This window comes from Brachionichthys hirsutus, chromosome 20 (genome assembly GCF_040956055.1).
Source record: "Brachionichthys hirsutus isolate HB-005 chromosome 20, CSIRO-AGI_Bhir_v1, whole genome shotgun sequence".
Lineage (NCBI taxonomy): Eukaryota > Metazoa > Chordata > Actinopteri > Lophiiformes > Brachionichthyidae > Brachionichthys > Brachionichthys hirsutus.
Window position 1 is genome coordinate 3,690,281 of NC_090916.1, and position 20,586 is coordinate 3,710,866.

Sequence of the window (20,586 nt, forward strand, 5' to 3'; positions counted from 1 at the left end):
TTCAAATAACGCCTTCAACATGAGACATTATGGTCTGTCAGGGACTGCAGACCAGCAAGGATGCCCTCCAGTGAGGACGTTTTCCCTCTTGTACTCATCCTCTCGCTGTAGTTTCTCATTTTGAGAAATGTGTCTATACATTCAGGACTTCTTGTTCTTTCAGGTTGTCCTCGTGAGGAGTCGCCACAGCAAAGCAACGTTCTCCACTTCACCCTGTCCTTTGCATCGTCCTCCCTCACTACGTCCACCTATCTTCTCCTGGGCCGACCTCTAGCCCCGTTCCCTGGCAGTTTCATCCTCAATTACAGATTCACAGCTCACGGTAGTAATTTTGATTTGGCACTTGTTGAAATGAACAGGACACTAAAACCTCGTTTTTTTAAAGCTATTCTGATACTAAAAGATCTCTAAAATGTGTTTTTTGTTTGTCACAATACAAACTTTGATAGAGAGTTTACATTTTACCTTATCCAAAGTCATCCGACATTAGAGCATATTTTAAATCACTAGCTGGATCTGATTGATCTAAAGAAAAGGTGTTATCCCAGCGACTGATCATAGATTGGAAGGAACAAAGAATCATCAATAAAAGGCAGAAGCAGAATTATCAAAGTCATATTTAATGAAGAATGATAACGTGTCGTATAAAAACTGACTGCAGACAGAAAAAAGATGCAGTACTTTGTAAAAGTCAATATGTATTTGTGACCCCATGATCAGGCTTTGCTTTATTTCAGTCTGAGATGCTTCTCAGTTTCTTAAACAGCCAAACATAAAACAACTGTAAAACAACAGTTGTTTTATCTTATTTGTGACAAGATGAGATTTGGAAACGCATCTCTTAAAGCACTTTGGAATAGGTTTGAGACTCAGAGAGCTACTCAGGGTTTCTGTGTACAAAAAACACAAGATACATATTTAAATCATAATCGAGCTCATAGTCAAACAGAAAACATCCCAGTCTGTGAAAAGCTTTGTGCTCTGCTTTCACTCGGAACCGCCTACATCGGTGCGTGCGTGTGCGCGTGCTGCGTGGAGGAGGGCGAGGAGGCGGCTGAAGACGAGGGCATCGAGGAGGTGTGGGGCAGAGGGGCGGCGGAGGACGTGGGGGCGGAGGCGGAGGCAGAAGCCGATGAAGACGTCTCTATCTTGCTGCTGTGTGTGATGAAGCGCAGCCGCAGCTTCATCGCCGGACGTAAGGTCATGATGATTTTCTCCACCTGGGAGATGCGATGGGAAAAAATTCCGTGATGCAGAATTCCGGATCTTTTTTAGGAAAACTTAAATTCTGCATGGCTCCAATTTCTGAACATCCCCAAGTGGTAGAATAATTAATTAACAATAAGGTCAACTTCCATCACGATGGTTCGCTATCATTAGGCATCATGTGAATGAAGAACAGCAACCCAAATACAAAGACAGTCTTCAGACTTTAACCTTGGCTTTTGTCTTTTAAATTCATTACTTGAAAGATCCATTTAAGGATGTTTGTCTAACCCTGAAGCACCAAGTGGAGCTACAGTTTCATTTCCCATAATTAACTGTGGTGGCAGGTCCGGGCAAGCGAAGGGGAGGCGTTCAGAGGAATGTGACCGATCCAAACTAAAAATGGAAACTTAAAAATACACAGCTGTGTCGTGAGGAACAGCAGCTACGTGCGCGTCATCTCGGCCGCAGTCAAGGTGAGAAAAGCCTCCACGTGTCTTCATGAATCGTTTTGTTTGCTGAATTATCTATCCAGTCACGTCTGCAGTTTAAAAATGCTTTTTTTATTTAGACTAAAACAAAAACAAGAGCCTCACCTGCTCCTTCACGCTGTCACCGGTGTACATGTATTTAATGTGATAGAGGAAGTCACAGATCGGATCCATGTAGCTGAGGTGGTGGCAGTGCTGGTCCACCGCTTGCAGCATCTCATAGAAGGCCACACCGATCTGAAATACGCAAAAAAAATTATGGCATCGCACGCCAAAGAAATAAAGCGTCTCTGAGCATATTTGTGTTGCGCTCGTCATTTGAGGATTAAAAACAATCAAACATTGTGGGTCTACCTCTAGCATGCATCGCGTCCTCTCCTGCTGGAAGCGCTGCAGGAACGGCCCCACCAGGTGATAGACGTAGAGCAGCTGGAACTCCGTTTGCACGATGGGCTTCAGCGCCTCTGACAGGAACCTACAGGAAAGCAGGACAGCAAAAACTGACGTGAAGAAGAAAGAGCTCCAGAAGTGCGCCGGGAGCCAGGGGGAGCGTTGGAGGATCTCCTTACTTGGGAATCAGAGACAGCTGCCCGATGGACGAGTGATGCCAGACGGCGTGCGCTAACGCTAGCACATAGCTGCAGTTCATCTCGCTGTAGCTCTGGTGACAGGATGTGAAGTCCAGCAAGGCGAAGGGATAACCGGCCCACGCCGTCTCTGACGTCAGCGCTGGAGAGCTGATCACAGACAGGATGCGGTCGTGGAGGACGATCCAGTAGGGCTCCTGGAAGAGGAGAGACCAGAGGTCGCCATCCTGTGTGAATTCATCAAAGGCTAAATGACTGTGATCCTTTTTTTGTTGCGACTAGCTTTCTTACAGGAAGTGCAGTTATCACAAGTCCTATGGCGTTCATCCACGCTGTGATGTTCTCCCGGGGAACCAGAGGTTGACTAATAGAAAAAGAAAACATGGTCTGACTCATCAATAATTCAAACCATTACTTAAACAGAACGCACGCAACTAAATGCAAAAAAATTTACAATCATTTGCTCCCAAGATTACTCGCAGCCTTTAACAGTCCTCGTCTTTTATACCTTTTTAATGCAACGTTTAGCAGAGCGTTGCCGACATCATTTCCGGGCACGGCCAAAGCCATTAGCTCCACACAGGTGACATGCAGGGCGTGCGCTGCGGGGTTCGGGAACTCGTTGAACCTCCAGTCACAGTTGGGGAAGGGGCCGGGTGACTTGCCAGCCATCGGTGAAAGAGAGTTAAGAAGGCTAAAGGTTGCTGCTGGAGGACTAGAGGCACAGAACCCTATAAATAAATATAAAGATGCCAAAATCTGGTCAATAAAATGGCCTTGAATTAAATCTGTCTGGACGTAAACAGCCATTAAGGAAGATGACAAGTCCTGACATATTTATTGGCCCAAATCAGAATCCATTTGGGAGAAAATTAACAGATCCATCAGCCGACAGGGGAGGGGTTAATGAAGGATATTGTCCACCAGGCGTCCAATCAGCTTGCAGTAGTAGGTGTCATCAGGGACCCACACGTTGTCCTCTCTGGGGTTCATGCCAAACTTCATGTAGGTTTCACTGAGGCACCAACCTGGGGCACGGTTGTCCTATTAAAAACAATATTACCGTTAAACATATATGAAGCTGCAACAACACAAAACGAGAGGAACAGAGACACCGCGTCTCGCTCTGCCTACCTTGAGCGCAGACATGATGGCGTGCACCAGTTTCCTTTTCAGATTGCTTCTGTCTCTCAGATGCAGCTCGTAGTAGTGGAGTGTGTTATAGAGGTAGGTGACTGGACGATCTACACACACACACACACACACACACACAGACAGCAGAGCACGCATTTAGCATGCACAAACAACTGCTTTCACATTCCTTTCATTCTAACCACGACTGTGCCTCGCTTCTCACCGTGGAACTTGTACAAGCCTCCCAGGTGATCGAGGAGCGTTTCCAGAGACTTGGAGACGGGTAGAAGCTCGAGGAAGCGGTGGATGACGATGTCAAAGACGGGAAGGAAGCGCAGGCACACGTTGCCAAAGTAGATGGGCATGTACTCCGGCTCGAGCTGCATGGGAGGGTTGACCTCGTCTGCGAGGCCCTCAAAGTAAAGCTTCTCTGGAAATTTCTGGTAACAAACGACAACATGGAATCTTAAGACCCGAGCGCCCCGCTTCATCTTTAAGATTCATGTTCAGGCGAAAGAAGATGCTGATTTCTGCCACGTGCGTACCTTGTGGTACGTCATGTGCTTGTTGTGCCAGTCGCTCTGCAGCCAGTGCTCGGGAGAATTCTCCTTGACAAATTCGCTCACACGGTTCCTGAAGTCGTTGGGCTTCAGGAGCAGCAGCTGGATGATGAAGTAACAGACCTGAGCCTCGTTGCCATCGTGGCTGCGCATGGCCTGGACAAAGACAGCAGAAATGAGACACGCAGGCCGAGACACGTTAATCTGCGCTCAAGTCTCTCCTCACCAGACAAAGGATGAGCCTGTCCAGCGTGACTATGTTGAATTTCCAGACCATGTCGTTGAGTATTTCAATGCACTTGTTGAGCTGCTGTCCACCGGCTGAGGTTGAGAACTCATAGACCAGGAAGTCTGCAAAGGTTCGCACATGAGCCACCAACGCACGAGCTCCGATTCGGTCCAAGACCCTAGGCGACAAAAAACAAAGAGGAAAATTAAAATCCTGATCCATCAAAAGCACCAAATTTTCTCACGGGATCGATTAGGCACAGATGTTTTTCAGAGGCGCGACAATTCCCGTCAATTTCAATTAGTGTAAATAAAAAACGCCAGAACATCGCTGCTACAACACGCTTCATTTCTAAATACAGTCCAACATAATCCTTTTCAGTGGCTGTACATAATCAATATATGGCTGTATGGGTGGAATCTGTTACAACGCCCAACCTGAAGCCCATCTGGTTAATGTGGTCCGTCTCCAGAAGCATCTTCCACAGCAGACAGAGGAACAGCGGCGGCGAGCCCTGCATGGAGAAGTGGGTGATGATGTCATTCTCGTTGGCCATGGACTTCCACTTCCTGTACTCCTCTTCCACGTTCTTCTTCAGGTTGAACCGAGGCTCGTGAGGAACGTTATTCTGTTTGAAGAACGCCTGGAAAAAAAAAAAAAAAGATTGGGTCATTATGATAGGATAAATGATTTAAGATAAAAAAAAAAAAAAATGAGTTTAAGACCACAACGCGCCTGTAGAGGAGCAGGGAAGCAGGACAGCGTGTGTGACGCCCAGTTATGGGGGGTGAAGTTCATGATCGTTTGGAGGATGTCTTTACACCACGTCCCATGGATCGAGTCAGACCCGGTGAAAAAATCTAGATAGGACACAAAATTAAGAGGATGCTGTTACAGTAGACAAAAAAAAGAATGGAAGAAACGTAAAGTAAAAACGCAAAGTAAAAACAAGGAAAAAGAAATGTGTCCTAATCCGGTACCAGTGACATGTGTGGCTCTGGCCAGGGTGAGGATCAAGGCTCGGTTCAGCTCCTCGGACTCGGCTGACAGAACCGTCTTCGGGTCGTTGAGGAAGCGTGTGAACTGAGGCTGCACCTCAGAACTCCCCAAGGCCGTGATCAACCTGAGCGCCGTGCTCTCAACGCTGGGGGAAAGAGGCACGGTTCAGATCGGAGCGGGTGCAAAACAGCTCGTATTGATTGTGGACACGCGTGGCCGGGGGAGTCCATGTTACCACAGGTGCAGCTGGTTCTGGTTGGTCAGTGGTACAGCAGCCAGACTGTGCAGGTGACTCAGCAGCTGGACTCTGTAGTGCGGCTGGACGTGGTGCATCCTGTAGCTAAACATCTCCAGCAGCGTGTGAAGGATTCCCCACGCGTGAGCCTTGAACACGTTGGGCAGCAACTGGCCTGGACAGACGGCGTGAATTAATTCATACGAATGCGGACGCGTTCCGGGTCTGCTCGGCAGACGAGCGGCGACGACCGGATCAGATGTAGACTGGTCTATCCTAGAAATGTTAGAATACAAATTCTGAAAACATTATCTAGTTTTTTTTTTTTTCATGATTAATCTGGAAAGGAAACTGACAATAATAGAAAAAAAAATTCTCTGTATTCTTTAACTGCTGATTTTCCGCTGGAACTTCTTTTGGAGACGCAGAAGATTAAATATTTTAAATATATTCCCTACTTTCTTCCGCTCATGCTGCCTGATTATCGGTGTGTGTGTATAGATCACCAATCGATGTTGTGCTTTCCGTTCCTGAACTTTTAAAACGTTAAAAGAGGTCAAATGTTCGTGCGTCTCACTGATGAATCCTTTGATGCCCAGCGACTCAATCTCCATGTAGACCAACAGCCTGCTGTAGGTTTCCACCAACGCAGGGGCGAGGGCATTGCTCGATTTGGCATTGGCCAACTTTATTACCTTTGTGGCAATGCTGTGAATAAGACTGGAGACAATGTGGGGTGGAGGGGGCAACGAAACAGAGCGATTGAGAGGCACTTTAATCAACACCACGTCTTCCATAAGGCCTTCGCTTTCGTCCCTACCTCATCTTCGCGTGCACCGTGAGCGAATCCAGCAGGTTCATGGGCAGCGGCGTCACCGACCCCGACGCCATGCACTTGATGCCGGGCAGTTCGATTTCTTTGGAGTTGTTTCCGTAGATGGTCTCCACCAGAACGCCCATCGGCAGTGGGAAGCATTCGGCGTTGGTGCTGTAGGCGTTGCACAGCAGGGCGATCTTGTAGTCGGACATGCCCAGAGTGTTGCTGCGCAGAGACTGCTGGAGAAACCTGCAACGGGAGCAGAGAGGCATCACGTGCTTCTGTTCGGAGACATTTACCGAATCGATATGTACATATTTTAAAGCTAAGTACTCGTGGTGTAGTTTCAGAGAGTGCGGTATGGGGATCTGGAGTTTGGATTTGCCGCTCTGAGCTTTACGGTTCAGGTGGATCCAGATGCAGGTCATGGCGAAGGAATGAGTTGACTGAGGCTTGCTAATGTCTGGAACTGGAATGCACTGGAAGGGAAGGAGGTCGTGCATAAATCTAATGGAGCGACCCACAAACCAGATTAAGACGCAGTGCAAGACGAGAGCTAATTTCTTTGCAGGGCTGCACCTCTTTTTCTGGGTAGAGAAGGTCGAAAAGCTTCATCACAGGCAGGAAGTCGGCCAAGGCGTTCTTCTGAATGCTACCCGATATGAACTGCAGTAAGACCCACATCAGGTGATCTCTCCCTTTAATGAGACCTCGGCCTGCAAGCTGGAGAGAAGAAACGAACAGGCAAAGGTCGCGTCAGTTCCACGTTTTCACTCCATTTCGTTTCCCCCCCCCACTGCATCTTCCAGACGCTAGAGATCAGAGATCTGCTCTCCAGAATCAGCAGCGTATCCCTGCAGCCTGTTCTTCACTACGTCACCGCCGAAGCTGCCTCCCGGTGACTTGAAAATTGAGCTGGATTAGCAACTGCTAAAATATTTTTGCTGAGAAAGCTGAACAAAACAAAATCAGACAACAATCCAGAAGACCCATAATTGGATTTCTGATTCCTCCTCACCTTTTGATGCAACGACAGCACCATGTGTGGGAAGCTCGCAAACTGAAACAACACAAAGAAGATGAGCTGGGAGGAGAGATGCTGCCACAGCAACTGGCTCGTCCCCCCGACGTAGGCGTCAAAAGGCTCCTCGGTCTCGGAGCGCTCCATGGCGTACACCACCAAATCCACCAGCTGATCCTCCAGCGCTGGACAACGTTGCTTATGCTGGCAGGGGAGGAAGGGGGCGTTAAGCGACGAAGAAAAACAACAGGCAGGAGAGTGAAGTTAAAACAGAGAAAGCGAGGAAGAGGAGAGACACGGAAAAAGGAAACGGGGAGAACAGAAAGAGGGGGGGGGGGGAAGGACGACACAGGGAGGGAGAGAATGAGGGGAAGACCACCATTAAAATACTTCATATTCACATTTTCATGTTAGCAGATGCTACAACAGTAATTAGAAAGTGACTTATTAAAACTTTATCCCATTCCTCAGCCGGGTGAACATTTCCCCGGCGCTTCGTCTTCATTTAAAAATGCTCTGCTGATTTTCAAAGTGGTTTTATGACGGAGGAACAGGTGTTCAATTTGACACTCCACGGGGCGCCGTGCATTTGCCTGGTTGGAATTTAGATTCCGTTGCAACGTCCGGGTACATTAAAGGTTGCAGCAATTTCCCAGGACGGATTTACAAGACAACGACTCGGGAACGATAGTTCGGGTGCTCGTGGGACCCAAACCTACGGAGCACCTGAACGTAAGTGTGACTTACATGTGAACGAAGAGACGAGAGGAAACGCAATCAGGAGAAACTTTGACACAAATGTCCGCGGAAGGCGATAAAACTAAAACTGTGTGACAGCAGAGCTCTCCGGTTTCTACCCGTGGACTTAAAACTCTTTACATACATATTCATTATTACATGACAGGGAACAGCTCAGAGCAGAACAACACAACACAGAACGGCACAGCACGGAATACCAAAGCAAACCCAGCGGGTCATTCCTGCATGCAGGCTAACAGAAGAGGAGCGGAGAGGCCGACTGTCTCCAAACACACACGCTGTGAGAAGGAAGGGGAAAAGGGGGAGGGTCCTCAGGCATCCATCTTCCATCCACAGAAAGCCACCAACCCCCGTCAGCCAGAGGTCCCCCGGTCAGGAGAGCAAACGCGTTTTCTAGAATAAACTGGGAAGCATCTTTTGTTCCAGAATGAATTCAGTCCCGATCGCTGTCGATCAATCGCTTAGCAAGGAAGCCTCATGTCTGCTGCTCAGACTATAAAACGACCGGTCTGAGGGTGTGAACGGGATTCTTCTCAACTCAACTCCATCTACGAGTTTAAAGTCTGTAAGTCTTTACAAAGAGCAGGATTTATCTGTGAATGTCTGGATGAAACATTAATTTCAGTCTTAACTGAAAACCAAAAGCTTCTGAAACTGTATACGGGGTCATATGCTTCACTCGGGATCCATATCATCAGCATCACGTCTCGCAGCTGTCAGACAGCCAATCAAAATCACTCAGCTGACCTGGACAAAACACGATCATCAATAAACTACAATCCACACTGTGTCATGTCTTCCGCTTCTGGCGTTTCCAGTGCTCATGCAGTTTGAATCTAGACGCTACTGTCCAAATCTGGAACTCTAATTCCAGAATTATGAAACCATCTCCACCCTGGACAGACTCTGGAGAGTCGATGGGTCGTTAAAGGAAAGTGAAGCTGGCAGAGTGTGAAGGATACAGATTGTAATCCACTAATTTAAGGCATGCATGTCATTGGATGGATCAAGTTCACTTAGAAAAAAACCATCTGAAGTTAATTTAGACTGGAGGCAGAAGACACGACAATCACACGATCCTCCAGACCCACCGACTCGCCATAAAGCCTACAATCAGATGATTCAGCACACGATTCTGTGATCGCCGCCTCGCTGCTGCCGGCGCACATCTCGAGCTTTGCTGCTGTCAGGGCGACAATATTGCTGATTTGTGACGACCGTTTAGTCAGGATGGAGACGTTTTGCTCAGGTCAGCACAACAGAAAGGTCAGACACGAGACGACGGCGCTAACAACAGGCAAGCCCCCCCGAGCTACGTTCACGCATGCAGTGCGGCAGGGCTTGAAATGCCAACAGCAGGGTTTTGAAACGGGCAGGACTAACAGTGAGCTCGTCAGCCGTTAGCTGGAGCCACAGACTGCATGAAAACGCTGGGACTCGACGCACGGCCGCTCTGACGGCGAACGCTGCATCACAGAGAAGCTTTTAATGGTCGGAATCGGAGTCGGCCGCGGTGCCGTCTCTCAGTAAACCGTGATATCTGATATCAACGATTCTGCTCTACGAGACAGAAACGGAAAAGGTGACAGGAGACTGTTTACTTTCACGCTGCTGCATTAGCTAAACAAACAACCTGCGGTTTACACGCAAGCAGCGCCGTCGTACTTTATTAACCTGCTCGTCTGCGTACCCAGTATTTATTTAGACAGATCGTTCTCCAGAGAGCATCTCCGAGAAGCCCTGCTGTGATCATCTCAAGCTCTGCAGCATCACTCCAACTCAAGCACTTTTATTGTCCAAGTTTCCCATTTCAATGACATCTACGCCTAAAAAAACTAAGCGTCCAATGAGCTGGTTAGTTGGCAGGTCAGGCGACCCGGAGGAGGAACAACGACATACCTGGGCAATGTTCAGAGTCTAGAGAGTGCATGGCAGAGAGACAAACACAACACACAACCAGAGGACAAGAGAGAGAGAGAGAGAGGAAGGAGAGAAACAAAGAAAAGGGGAGGAAAGAAACACAGAGGGGGGGGAAAGGAGAGACAGAGAGAGAAAATGGTGACTAAGAAGCTAGGTTGTTTGCCGTCCGTTCAGTTAGCGTCAACTCAGCCGATTCAAGCAAACAAGCTGCATTGTGGGTTATTTGTTGGAAGTGAGAGCTCAGCTCAGCGCTGATTACACAAACCGCCTGCACTGAACACAATTAGAGACAGCCAATCGTGTGTGAGGTGCTCAGGGAGCCGGGCTGAGTTGAAACCGCTCGAACGCAACAGGGAAAGTGAATACCAATGCATTGCGTCGCTTTACATAAAGGTGCTTTATACAATAGCTGCGTTACCGGGGCAACATGAGAAGACAGGGGTGTCAAGAGAAGATGTTTGGGGAGGTGAAGAGGAGACAAAGCAATTTAAAAATGAGCAGAATAACAAATAAAAGAAATTAAAATGAAACGGATGAGGCAGAGGAAACGATCAAGAAGGTACGGGTTAACAGAGATCAGGATCAGACCTGAGCAAACGAAGAGTGGGAGCGCCGAGGATGGGGTGGCAAGAATGTAAAGGAACCAGAGAGAATAAAAGGATCAAACAGAAGCAGAAAAGCGATCGCCATACCTGTTTGTTGAGTCCCAACATGTTGCACACCATTTCTCTTGAATATGGCTGTTCTAACACGTAACGCAGCAAGCCCGTCTGCGGCTCGAACAGGTCCTTCATAACAAAGACAGGAGACACAATGTCGGGCTGCATGCATCTAAAGTAGAAGTGAAAAATGTTTAATGTGTGCATAAGTGAACGTTATACCTTGTCAAATGGCAGCATGCCTTTCAAAGGGAACCGAAGCGTCGTGGGGTCCAGTTTCCAGGAATTACAGATGACACCACTATTGTTCACCACCGGCAACAAGCTGCACCGTCCTGTGGACACACATGCATACAAATGAAGTGTGTGTGTGTGTGTGTGTGCACAATTTTCTTTCATTGCATGAGCTCTTCCATTTCCCCTTTCGATCAATGCTTTGATTACAACATATTAGGATTCATTTAAAGTTGGCAAAGCAAAGCAGAGATGCAGGAACGAGAACGATAAACTAAGTTTGATATGATTTCTGTGTGTGTGTGTGTGTGTGTGTGCGTGTGCGTGTGCGTGTAGGTGTGTCTCTTACCACATATTGAGTTGATTCTGGCTGTAGGTCTGAAACTGTCCACAAAATTTGCTATCAAACTACCAAGAATCTGCAGACACAAAGCAAATGAAAGGAATAATAAAAAAAAAAGACAGAGAGAAAACGAGGATGGACAGGAGAGAGGACAAGAGAAGATAAAAGAGATGCGTTTGTTAGATGCACGTGACATGAACAGATACACACAGACACACTAACACACACACACACACACACACATCAAACCCAGTTACCCAGTGTGAAAGCTGTCCTTCCGGATACAGTTTTCTGATTTCCGTGATGGCAAAATAGGCTGGCAGGAGGCAGGCATTTCTGTCCAGGATATACTCCACCACCTGAAAAACACGGAGCAAAAAAAAGGGATGTGATATCTGTGTGACTTATTATTAAAAAAGACACAAGTGTGTGGGGGGGGGGGGGGTCACAAATAATTCATAAAAGAACACAACACCTGTCTGGCAGCCAGAAGCTGTTGGACTATAGCAGAGCTGACAGTGATAGGAATAGTCTGAATTTTGTCCAGCACAGCTTTCAAAAGGTCTCGGACCCCCTGAAACAAACACACTTTACATGAAACCAAATAAGACGATGGACGATTCAACAAACTATTCAGAAATGAGAGAGAGCGAGAATATAACGCGCGATGCAAACTCTAAAGCCGATGAATAACGGAAATGAGCAGCATAACCAAAGACAAGGTTCCGTATTCTAACAAACACAACACCGATCATAAGAACATACGATTACAGGAAATCTTCAAAAGCTTCGTGGTTTTTGGTTTTACTCGTGTGTGTGTGTGACCTTATAGTCGACCCCTCCGATGATCTTGCGAATCAGGTTGAACGTCAACACCCACAACTGAGTCCTCTCCCACTCCAAACTGTCTGAGCTTATCAGAGCTACACAAACCATCCTGCAAACACACGGAGATTTACAAGAGGGATGATTAGAACAAATAGCATGATAAACAACGCATACGAACAGATTTACTGCAGACACGTCAATAAAACTAACACAAAATACTACGAAAGTGATTCTTAAAACGACGGCGTTATCGTAAAGATTATTCATTTAATACAATAACTTAAGGCAAGAGATGACAGTGATATTGTGGCCTAAATAAGAATAAGAAAATGTCTTATCAAATAAACGGGATTATAACCGATGTACCCTCCAGAGTATGAATGAAGTCATGCGGTTTGTGTTCAGGTCGTGCTCACCTTGGTGGTAACAGACTGGTCTCCACAGCCATTGCTAGACAGTCATAAAGGAAGGAGATCCTTTTGGGACTGTGCTGACTGTGTGTGAAACGAACAATCCACTGCACGCATTGCTCATGAGAATCCTGCAAAAGGCAATTCAAAAAACGACCTGTCAGTCAATCCTCGTCTCAGGCGTAAGACTGCGTCCCCGTGTGGTTGGACACCTGTGGAAGCGTCCCCCAGTATTGCCTGAAGGCCCCGAGACAGCTGATCAGTTTAGTCCTCTCATCCTCTCGAGTGTCCATAAACATCCTAAACATAAAACGCAAATGAATTAGCCTGAAGCATCCCGTTTTACAGCGTAACATGCAAATGACAACATTCATTTTAACATACAGTTTACGAGTATAAATGCTGAAACAGCAGGAGCTGTGAACGTGTGTTTAGAGCATCTTACCCAGCGAAGGCCTCTTCTATCATTTCGGTTTTCTGAGGAACAGAATGAAAGTCTTTAGTAAGTCTAAAATATACATGATAATGTAAAATGGAATTTCCTTAGCATCATCTGTGGAAATCACATGAGGATTTGACTCTTTGAAACTTGGAATTATCAAACATAATAGTAGAGTAGTAACTGTAGAGGTGAAGGCGCTGGAGATAATATTTTTATACTAGTTATTATTATCTACCTGTGGCAGGATTTTTTTATTTGCAAACACAAGAGCATGTTCGTAAGAAGACGTTCAACGTGAATGGCTAACGGGTTGTGAAAGGCTAATGCTAGCTTTAAAACCCATATAATCCTGAGGATAATTACCACGACATCCTCAAAGATGCTCTGGAGCTGCGTTTCCATTGAGAGCGCCATGTTTGCATCAAAAACTGTCAGCTCTCAACCAACCATCACTTAAATCAGTCAAGTTGCTACTCTGTTTGGGAGCAGGAAACGCTATCAATAAGCTACACGCTAGGATGCGCCGGAAGTGAAGCGCTTGTGTTAGCACGACACCAAAAACAATCCGGAGACACGGCAGAGACACATAGTTCCGCTTCACGTCATGATTAAATAGCCCCTATACTTTTGTAATTACAATATATATATATAATCATTATATATGATTTGTAGATTTCACAAATATCCACCAGCCAAATTCAGTCGATATTCCTTTCTTAAAGTATATTTTGAGGACATCTAACCATGTTAAACTGTCTGGAATGGATTCAATGACAGCAGTGGCATATGTCGTCCACTTGATGTCGCTATAGCGAACCATAATGAAAACATAACTCTGTTGTTAAAGTTTGCGTAATTTCCAGTAAGAATGTTGATGTGGTAAACAAGTGAGTTCACTGGGCTACTAAGAACCTATTTACCGCAGTGAGGTTTGGCCGTTTCATTCATAAATGCAATTTACAAGTGTATTGACTGCTGAATGCAATGTACAATTAGAATAAAAAAACATTCTTCTTCTTCTTTAATTCTATACATTTATTTATATTCAAAATATCAGTAAAATAAAAAAAACATGTGTTCAACAATATTATTGATCTAGTACCAGCTGATCAATGTAGGCCACTACACGTCAACTACTGAAACATATATATAGTTTTATATAACAATCATAGTTTTTCTACTTTAAAGGTTTAAAATTAACTTGTGTATATTTGCGAGAGACAAAAAAGTATTCGTGTAATTTTTCATCATCATATGTAGAGACAACATATGCACACTTGTTCATAAAGAAAAACACAAATGTACGCTCGTGCACTTGCCGGGTTTCAGGTGGATTATATTCTATATGCTGATTTAATAGGTCAGTTTACTTTTCCCGCGCAGGTTCAGTGTAAGCGCGTAGCGCGTGCCCGCCACGTACACAGGTGTGACGTGCACGTACCAGTAAATTCACATTCCTTCCCTGAACACGGAAACCTGTCACGGGGGATTTTTGTTTTTAATTGCCATTCTTTTTAATGGAAACCAGGCTAACAATCCACACGCAGCCCGCGCTCTGTTTTCTTTTTTCTTTCTTAACTTTCTCTTTGCCCACGTGTTTTTATTTTGCAGATTTCCTCGACTTTGGTGAACGAACACTGACAGTCGAAAATTGAACCTGCGGCGCAGACACAGGTGGAGGAACAAACAAGCTGCCTGGGCATTTGGAATGTAAAATGAGACATGCTGATCGTCTTTCTGTTTCTGAACCTGTGGACTCTGCGCGGCACAGGTGAGACCTTACCTCCCAGGTATCGAGGGGTGACTTATAGACACGTTCTTATTCTTATTCCTTTAACAATTCTTCATTATTACAGATTTATTTCTGTCCGTAAAAGTAGCCGCTGACGTTTTATATATATATGTATATTAACTCTATTGTTTTAGAACACATAAAACAAGCAATTCACATTACAACAAACACAATGCAGTGATTGGCTCAAATTCAAGATATGTCTGGTTAATACACCAGGAAGAGTTACAAGCACAGTGAAGAAATAGTTATGTACACACATCAAATAAGAACATTTGACACACGTGATCATCTTCTGGAGAAAATGTCCATTTTAAATTGTGCAGTCAGACATTCCATTAAATAAACCTTTTGTAGTTTTTGTATCCATCTGGCGACAGTGGGTGGGCGGGGCTTAAGACGATTTAATGCGATTGCTTTCCTTGCCACCATCAACAAAATATGGAGCATGCAGCATTGATCAGCAGTAAGTACTGGGATAAATGTTGAGACCATCGTTCAAGGGATTGTTTATAAACCGACAAACCTTCTCGTCAACAAGAAATGTAAATGTCTCATTTTATTGTGTTTGTGAGCATTCTGTTATGCTCACAAAGGTACGCTACCCAGTAAGAGGAAGCAAGCCGGTAAAACACCATACCAGACTGTTACTTAACTATGAACAGGAAGAAGAGAATCAATATTTGTGTTTTATCTTTGTCAATATGATTCTTTCATCTTTCTGCTCAGTCTCCTCCTCACCTCCTCCCAGGCCCATCAACGTCACCTTCTCATCTTTAAATCTGAGGAACACACTGCAATGGATTCCAGGAAGAGGCACATCTAGTGACGCCCACTTTACAGTGCAGTATGCCATGTATGTAAGGACCTTTAGCTGAGGATAAAAATTATAGTCTTAAATTATTCATACTGTACCTGCTTCACATTTAGCCAGATTAAAACAGGTCATTTTAATTAAAGAAATTTACTGGCACAAAGAAGATGAGAAACGAAGGGGGAGGGCAAGAATTAAACAAAACTAGTGAACAGCTTATGTGAGCTGAAGTTTCTAGCATGAGGGGAAACTGGAAACTGAACAAAGACAGGAGTCAATTTATGATTTGACTCTATGAATATTGTCTGAACGTGTGCAGGGATTCATCATCTTGCTCTGTGTTGGACGTCTTTTGTCTCTCACAGCTACGGGGAGGTTGTCGTGGACAGGAGCGGAAGGCGGGGACCCTGGAGGCCAGTGCAGCAATGCACAGATATATCACGATGCTGGTGCGATCTGAGCTCTGAGACGTGGGATCTAGAGAAAAGGTACTATGCCAGGGCTTCTGCCGTGAGCAAGACGGCGTCCTCCAAATGGACCTCGACAGACAGATTTGAGCCAAAGGAGGAAAGTAAGTGAAAGTGACATTCTGTCTTTACATGGGAGATAAGACGTGAATTCAAAAAGACACAGAGTACTTTCAATGTTTTAAAAATACTTCAGTCTGTCTATTAATTCGGAAGATTATTTGTTAAATAATGTTATAGTTGGAATTGGCTCCACTTGTGGTTGATCGATGTCTAGGAACGATCCTGGAACGAATTATACTCGTATGCCAAAGTATTACTGTATTTGATTTACATTGAAACTGATTTATTAAGTTGAGTATTTATTGAGCGGACCCATTTCTGATCAAATCAAAGATTATAAATAGACATTAAATTGACTTTATCACATTGATCTTAAATAAAAGAAAAGTCAAAATTACATCTTTCTGGTGTAACTTGAACTTTTCAGAAACTTCTATCAAAAATAAATCTTATTTTGCCTGTCTCTACAGCTAATTTTGGGCCTCCACTGGTTTTTGTGGAAATAGAGGACAACTGTGCCATAATCACTTTGGCAGGACCAACGAGATATCAACCTAACCTCCGTACTCCAACGATTTCCATGGCGACGCTATACCCCCAAATGATGTACAACCTTTCCATCCACAATAAAGGTCGTGGCCAGATGGTGAGCATAATATGTAAAAATTGATGATCTGATCAATAAAATGCGTACATCCCATAGTGCTGACTGATTTGTGTGGCTGTGTATTTTTTTAGAATCATTTTACAGTGATGTCAAGTCGGTATAAGTATCGTCTGCTGGAGTATAACACAGAATACTGCTTCTCTGCCAAGACAAAGTTCCTTTCTTTAACCAACCAGTGTCAATCGTCAGAATGGCAATGCGCAACCACACCTGCAGGTACGAGCACATCACAGTGAATGTTCCTCTTCGCTATGTGACAGGAATGTGAGTTATGTGACTAAACCTGATGCAGAAATGAAAGACGGATGGACATTTGTCCCTGAGAAACATATTCTACTCTATGTGAATTAAACAGTAGTTTTTAGGTTTCATACAATAAGTTCTGTCTTGGTTTTTGTGATCACATAGTATTCCCCTTTCACCTATCTGTACCTTTTATATGCGTTTATATATTTACACACATCCCTGTAGCCCATATATTTGTCTGACGTGCACCTACTTCCCTCTTCCAGACCCTGCGACTGGCCTGCAGCAGCGGGTGATTGTGGGTATGGTGGTTTCATCTGTGTTCATAGGTATTCTGGTGTTGACTTGTTACCTCCTCTATCAATACCTGATGGGAAAAGGACAGAAGGGCCCACATACACTGGTAATGAACACACAGAGAATTTTGATTTAATTTTTTTAAACATACAGGAATTTGTATACATTTTTGGAATTGTGTTTTTCCGCAATAGCAGTTTTACTCAATAATTTGTAGCTAGCTGATATACCTCTGAATATTGCATTACCTCAAAATTATACAAATGCTAAAGGTCAATCTTTTGTTCAACTTCCAGGACACACCTTTTTTTATTCAACCCCCTCTGAGGTTCCCCCCCGAGCAAACCAACCTTATCCTAATCAGCGTCGTCAAGCCAGCAGACATGGGAAAAGGCCTATTGGACCCGGCGTCTCCACCATATGTTGAAGAGGCCCTGCCAGGAAGTGTCCCGCACCCAGAGGACATCGTGGAGTACGCGTCAATTGAATATGGGTTTGTTGGTGTAAATGGCAGAGGAGAACAGCCTGAAGTAGACAAAGATGTGAATAATCTAAAGCATCCAAAATCTTTATCAGGAAGCGGTTTAAAGATGGAAGAGCAAAATGTCAAAGGGGACAACTCTGCTGGAGCTTATGCGCCTCAGAAGCCCTCACAAACACAACAAGCTCATGTGTGTCCACAGGGACGTTTTCAGAGCATGTCCAAAGGAAATATGAGAAACCAGGAGAGCAGAGAGTGTCCAGGTTTATACATCAACACATTCCCACAAGTTGGTGTCTCCCATGCCCCTTTATACCCACAAGCAGAGTGCAGGCAGGGAATGAGGGGAGAGGAGGACCAAAAAGTGAGATTTGCAGCAGATGGAGGTGTGGTGGGAAGAAGCAAAACAGAGCGAGTTCCTCTGCTTTCCACTTACATTGCTCAGGACGTCAACATATTGAACCAATCAGATTTCTTACCAGATGACTATGGCATTCTGGGACTGTCCACAGCAAACGAGAGTGAGAGAGAGGAGGAGGAGGAGGAGGTGAATGCTAAGATGGGCAAGTTGACGTTGGAAAATGTGTTTGTACTTAGAACAACATCTGAGGAAGAGGAAGAAAGAATGCTGAAGAGAGGAGGGGAGGCAGACGATATTTTGGACAAATGGGACTTGGTCGTCTCGATGGACCAGTAGATGTAATCCATCAATTCATTCAGGCATTACAGTAACGCTAAAAAACTCTTCTTCTGCACTTATAATTAAATGCACTTAAAATTAGCATGTTTCTAGTAAAATCCTGAAACCAAAAAGGCACAGAATTTGGTAGCCTTTGTTTTATAACTGTGAATTTTTCATTATTATTAATGATATACCAAAATCACCATCAAAATACATCATAAAATGTTGAGATATTTGTAGACAGGATGTCATCCTACATCACCCTTGTCTGTGTGAACTACTGACGAGATGTTCTGTGCTTACACGCATTAACCTTTGCTATGGTGATATTAAGCAGATGTGGGCTGTTTTATATTTCCTTTTTTTAGTGCCAGTAAAGTCTCAGTTGCTTCTGACAGGGCTGTTTGGAACACTATTTGTTTGTATGTCAGTGGTAAATTGGGCTGCATCAAAATGTAATTTATTCTTGGAGTATATATCTGATAATGCAACATTCTAAACATATGAAGGATATATTGATTAACCTCATCTTCAAGTTTGTCTTAATTTCTTACATATTTTAACCTCTAGATATTTCTAAATGTAAAGGACAGTAAATATTTCTACTTGCACTTTTGTTCTTTGGTTACTCAGATGACTCAAAATGTTACATGAAGGAATACTTTCTATGCACAAAACAATTATCACCAATTTGTGAATATTTGCTGGAGATTTACTCTAAAATACTGTATATATTCCTGTACTGCGGTATGAATTGTCAGACTCGTCAGTACCTTTGATATCAGATTAATATATTTTCATGGCTCAGGCTATCTATAATGTTGATGTTTTTATACTATGTAAAAGAATTCAGTGATTTGTTGCAAAAAAAGGAATGTATTGAAAATAAATAATACCAAAGTGAACTCGTAAACTACTTTATCTTGTTCTAATTTAGTAGATAATCTATTATTTTATTATTTATCAGTTACATTAGTATTCTTACCACCGTTTCTATATTGACAGGGAGATCTACTTTGCTGAAATATAAAATAAAAGTATGCATTTAGAAATGTGTTTCTGGCCCAGCAATGCTCTGCACTATAACTAACTTGGAGCTCATGTCTTTAAAATGCAAAACGAGATTAGGTAGAGACATCTGCTGGTCAAAAAGCAAACACACAAAACCACCCATGATCTGACTTTATTTAATACATTTGAAGAGTTCTTCATCTTCTCATGCTGCGCACCGTCTGGGAATCTTCTCAAGACATTTCCAGCAACAAATGTTCAAACTTCATAGCGTGCATAACCCTAACTCTAACCATCACCACTGACAGAATCCTGGCCTCAATTCAAATTACTCAGCTATACATAATGGCAGCCACTGATTCCATGATAACGTTATCAAATACAACAAGTGTAATAGTGGGCAACACTTTTGAATAACTTTATTATTTTTTATTCAAAGGCAGCAATACACAATGTAAAAATGCTTAATAACAAAAGTCCACCATATAAAACACTACTACTACTACTACTACTACTATTGGAAATGTAATAAACTGGTAATGTCTCAAAAAGTGAAACTATATGTTTTCAGAAAATACCTGTTATTTATTTCTTATAAATATTTTTTTAGTATTTTACTGTGGTGATGCCAAAGGCAACTTCAGTACAGTACAGTATAAGTGATACTATCTGGTTTTACTCTAGTATTGTATGCATATTCTTAGTTTTAGAATGTAACACCTGGTTAAAATTCTAGCCTGACCTTCGCTGTCAAGTGCAGTAAACTAAAAGTAAAACATATTTGCTACATTATTAAACTCTAGTAAATTTCATTTAAAATGTTGCACAGATTAAAACAAAAATATATTTAAAGCCAAATCTACCCATTTATAGACTTCATCAAAATAACATTACATAATCAGAAGGCTGCTGCTTGCACATTGCTTTAGTGAATTGTCAATAGAAAAGTACATTAATTTAATGGTTACTTAATGACGTGAATATTTTTAAACATCAGGCTATCTTTAGACGCGCCCGTGTCTCCTCCATCATGGCGGCCGCCCTGCCCGACTTCAGCTCCATCGCTATTGGTCAAACCCGCGGCGGGTCGGCCCCCCCAGTCATCGGGCACTTCCGGCGGGCTCGTGTTTCCTCCTCCGCCTCCGCATGTAAATAGAAGCTGCGGCGCATCAGCTGCTCCATTCATCGCTGT

At 43.9% G+C, this 20,586-nt stretch overlaps 2 protein-coding genes across 2 annotated transcripts; one reads left to right on the forward strand and one right to left on the reverse strand.

Moving 5' to 3' along the window:
• Positions 1-643: 643 nt before the first annotated feature.
• Positions 644-13,288, reverse strand: med23 (mediator complex subunit 23). The gene is made up of 30 exons (XM_068754162.1): positions 13,238-13,288; positions 12,878-12,909; positions 12,645-12,732; positions 12,439-12,563; positions 12,020-12,131; positions 11,670-11,768; positions 11,452-11,553; positions 11,201-11,270; positions 10,840-10,952; positions 10,651-10,746; positions 7,277-7,483; positions 6,838-6,981; positions 6,592-6,737; positions 6,262-6,507; positions 6,019-6,161; positions 5,442-5,616; positions 5,188-5,351; positions 4,943-5,067; positions 4,645-4,850; positions 4,205-4,385; positions 3,964-4,134; positions 3,642-3,858; positions 3,419-3,528; positions 3,202-3,328; positions 2,793-2,958; positions 2,576-2,648; positions 2,267-2,481; positions 2,052-2,172; positions 1,803-1,934; positions 644-1,220 (listed from the first exon to the last, which is right to left on the reverse strand). Exons 1-30 carry the CDS (start codon positions 13,286-13,288, stop codon positions 1,002-1,004), a joined length of 4,176 nt encoding a protein of 1,391 aa, XP_068610263.1. The 3' UTR covers positions 644-1,001.
• Positions 13,289-14,596: 1,308 nt separating this feature from the next.
• Positions 14,597-19,296, forward strand: il20ra (interleukin 20 receptor, alpha). Its single transcript, XM_068754062.1, has 7 exons — positions 14,597-14,645; positions 15,396-15,522; positions 15,846-16,051; positions 16,481-16,656; positions 16,749-16,893; positions 17,190-17,326; positions 17,517-19,296. The coding sequence occupies exons 1-7, from the start codon at positions 14,597-14,599 to the stop codon at positions 18,396-18,398; spliced, it is 1,722 nt and encodes a 573-aa protein (XP_068610163.1). The 3' UTR covers positions 18,399-19,296.
• The last annotated feature ends 1,290 nt before the right edge of the window (positions 19,297-20,586 follow it).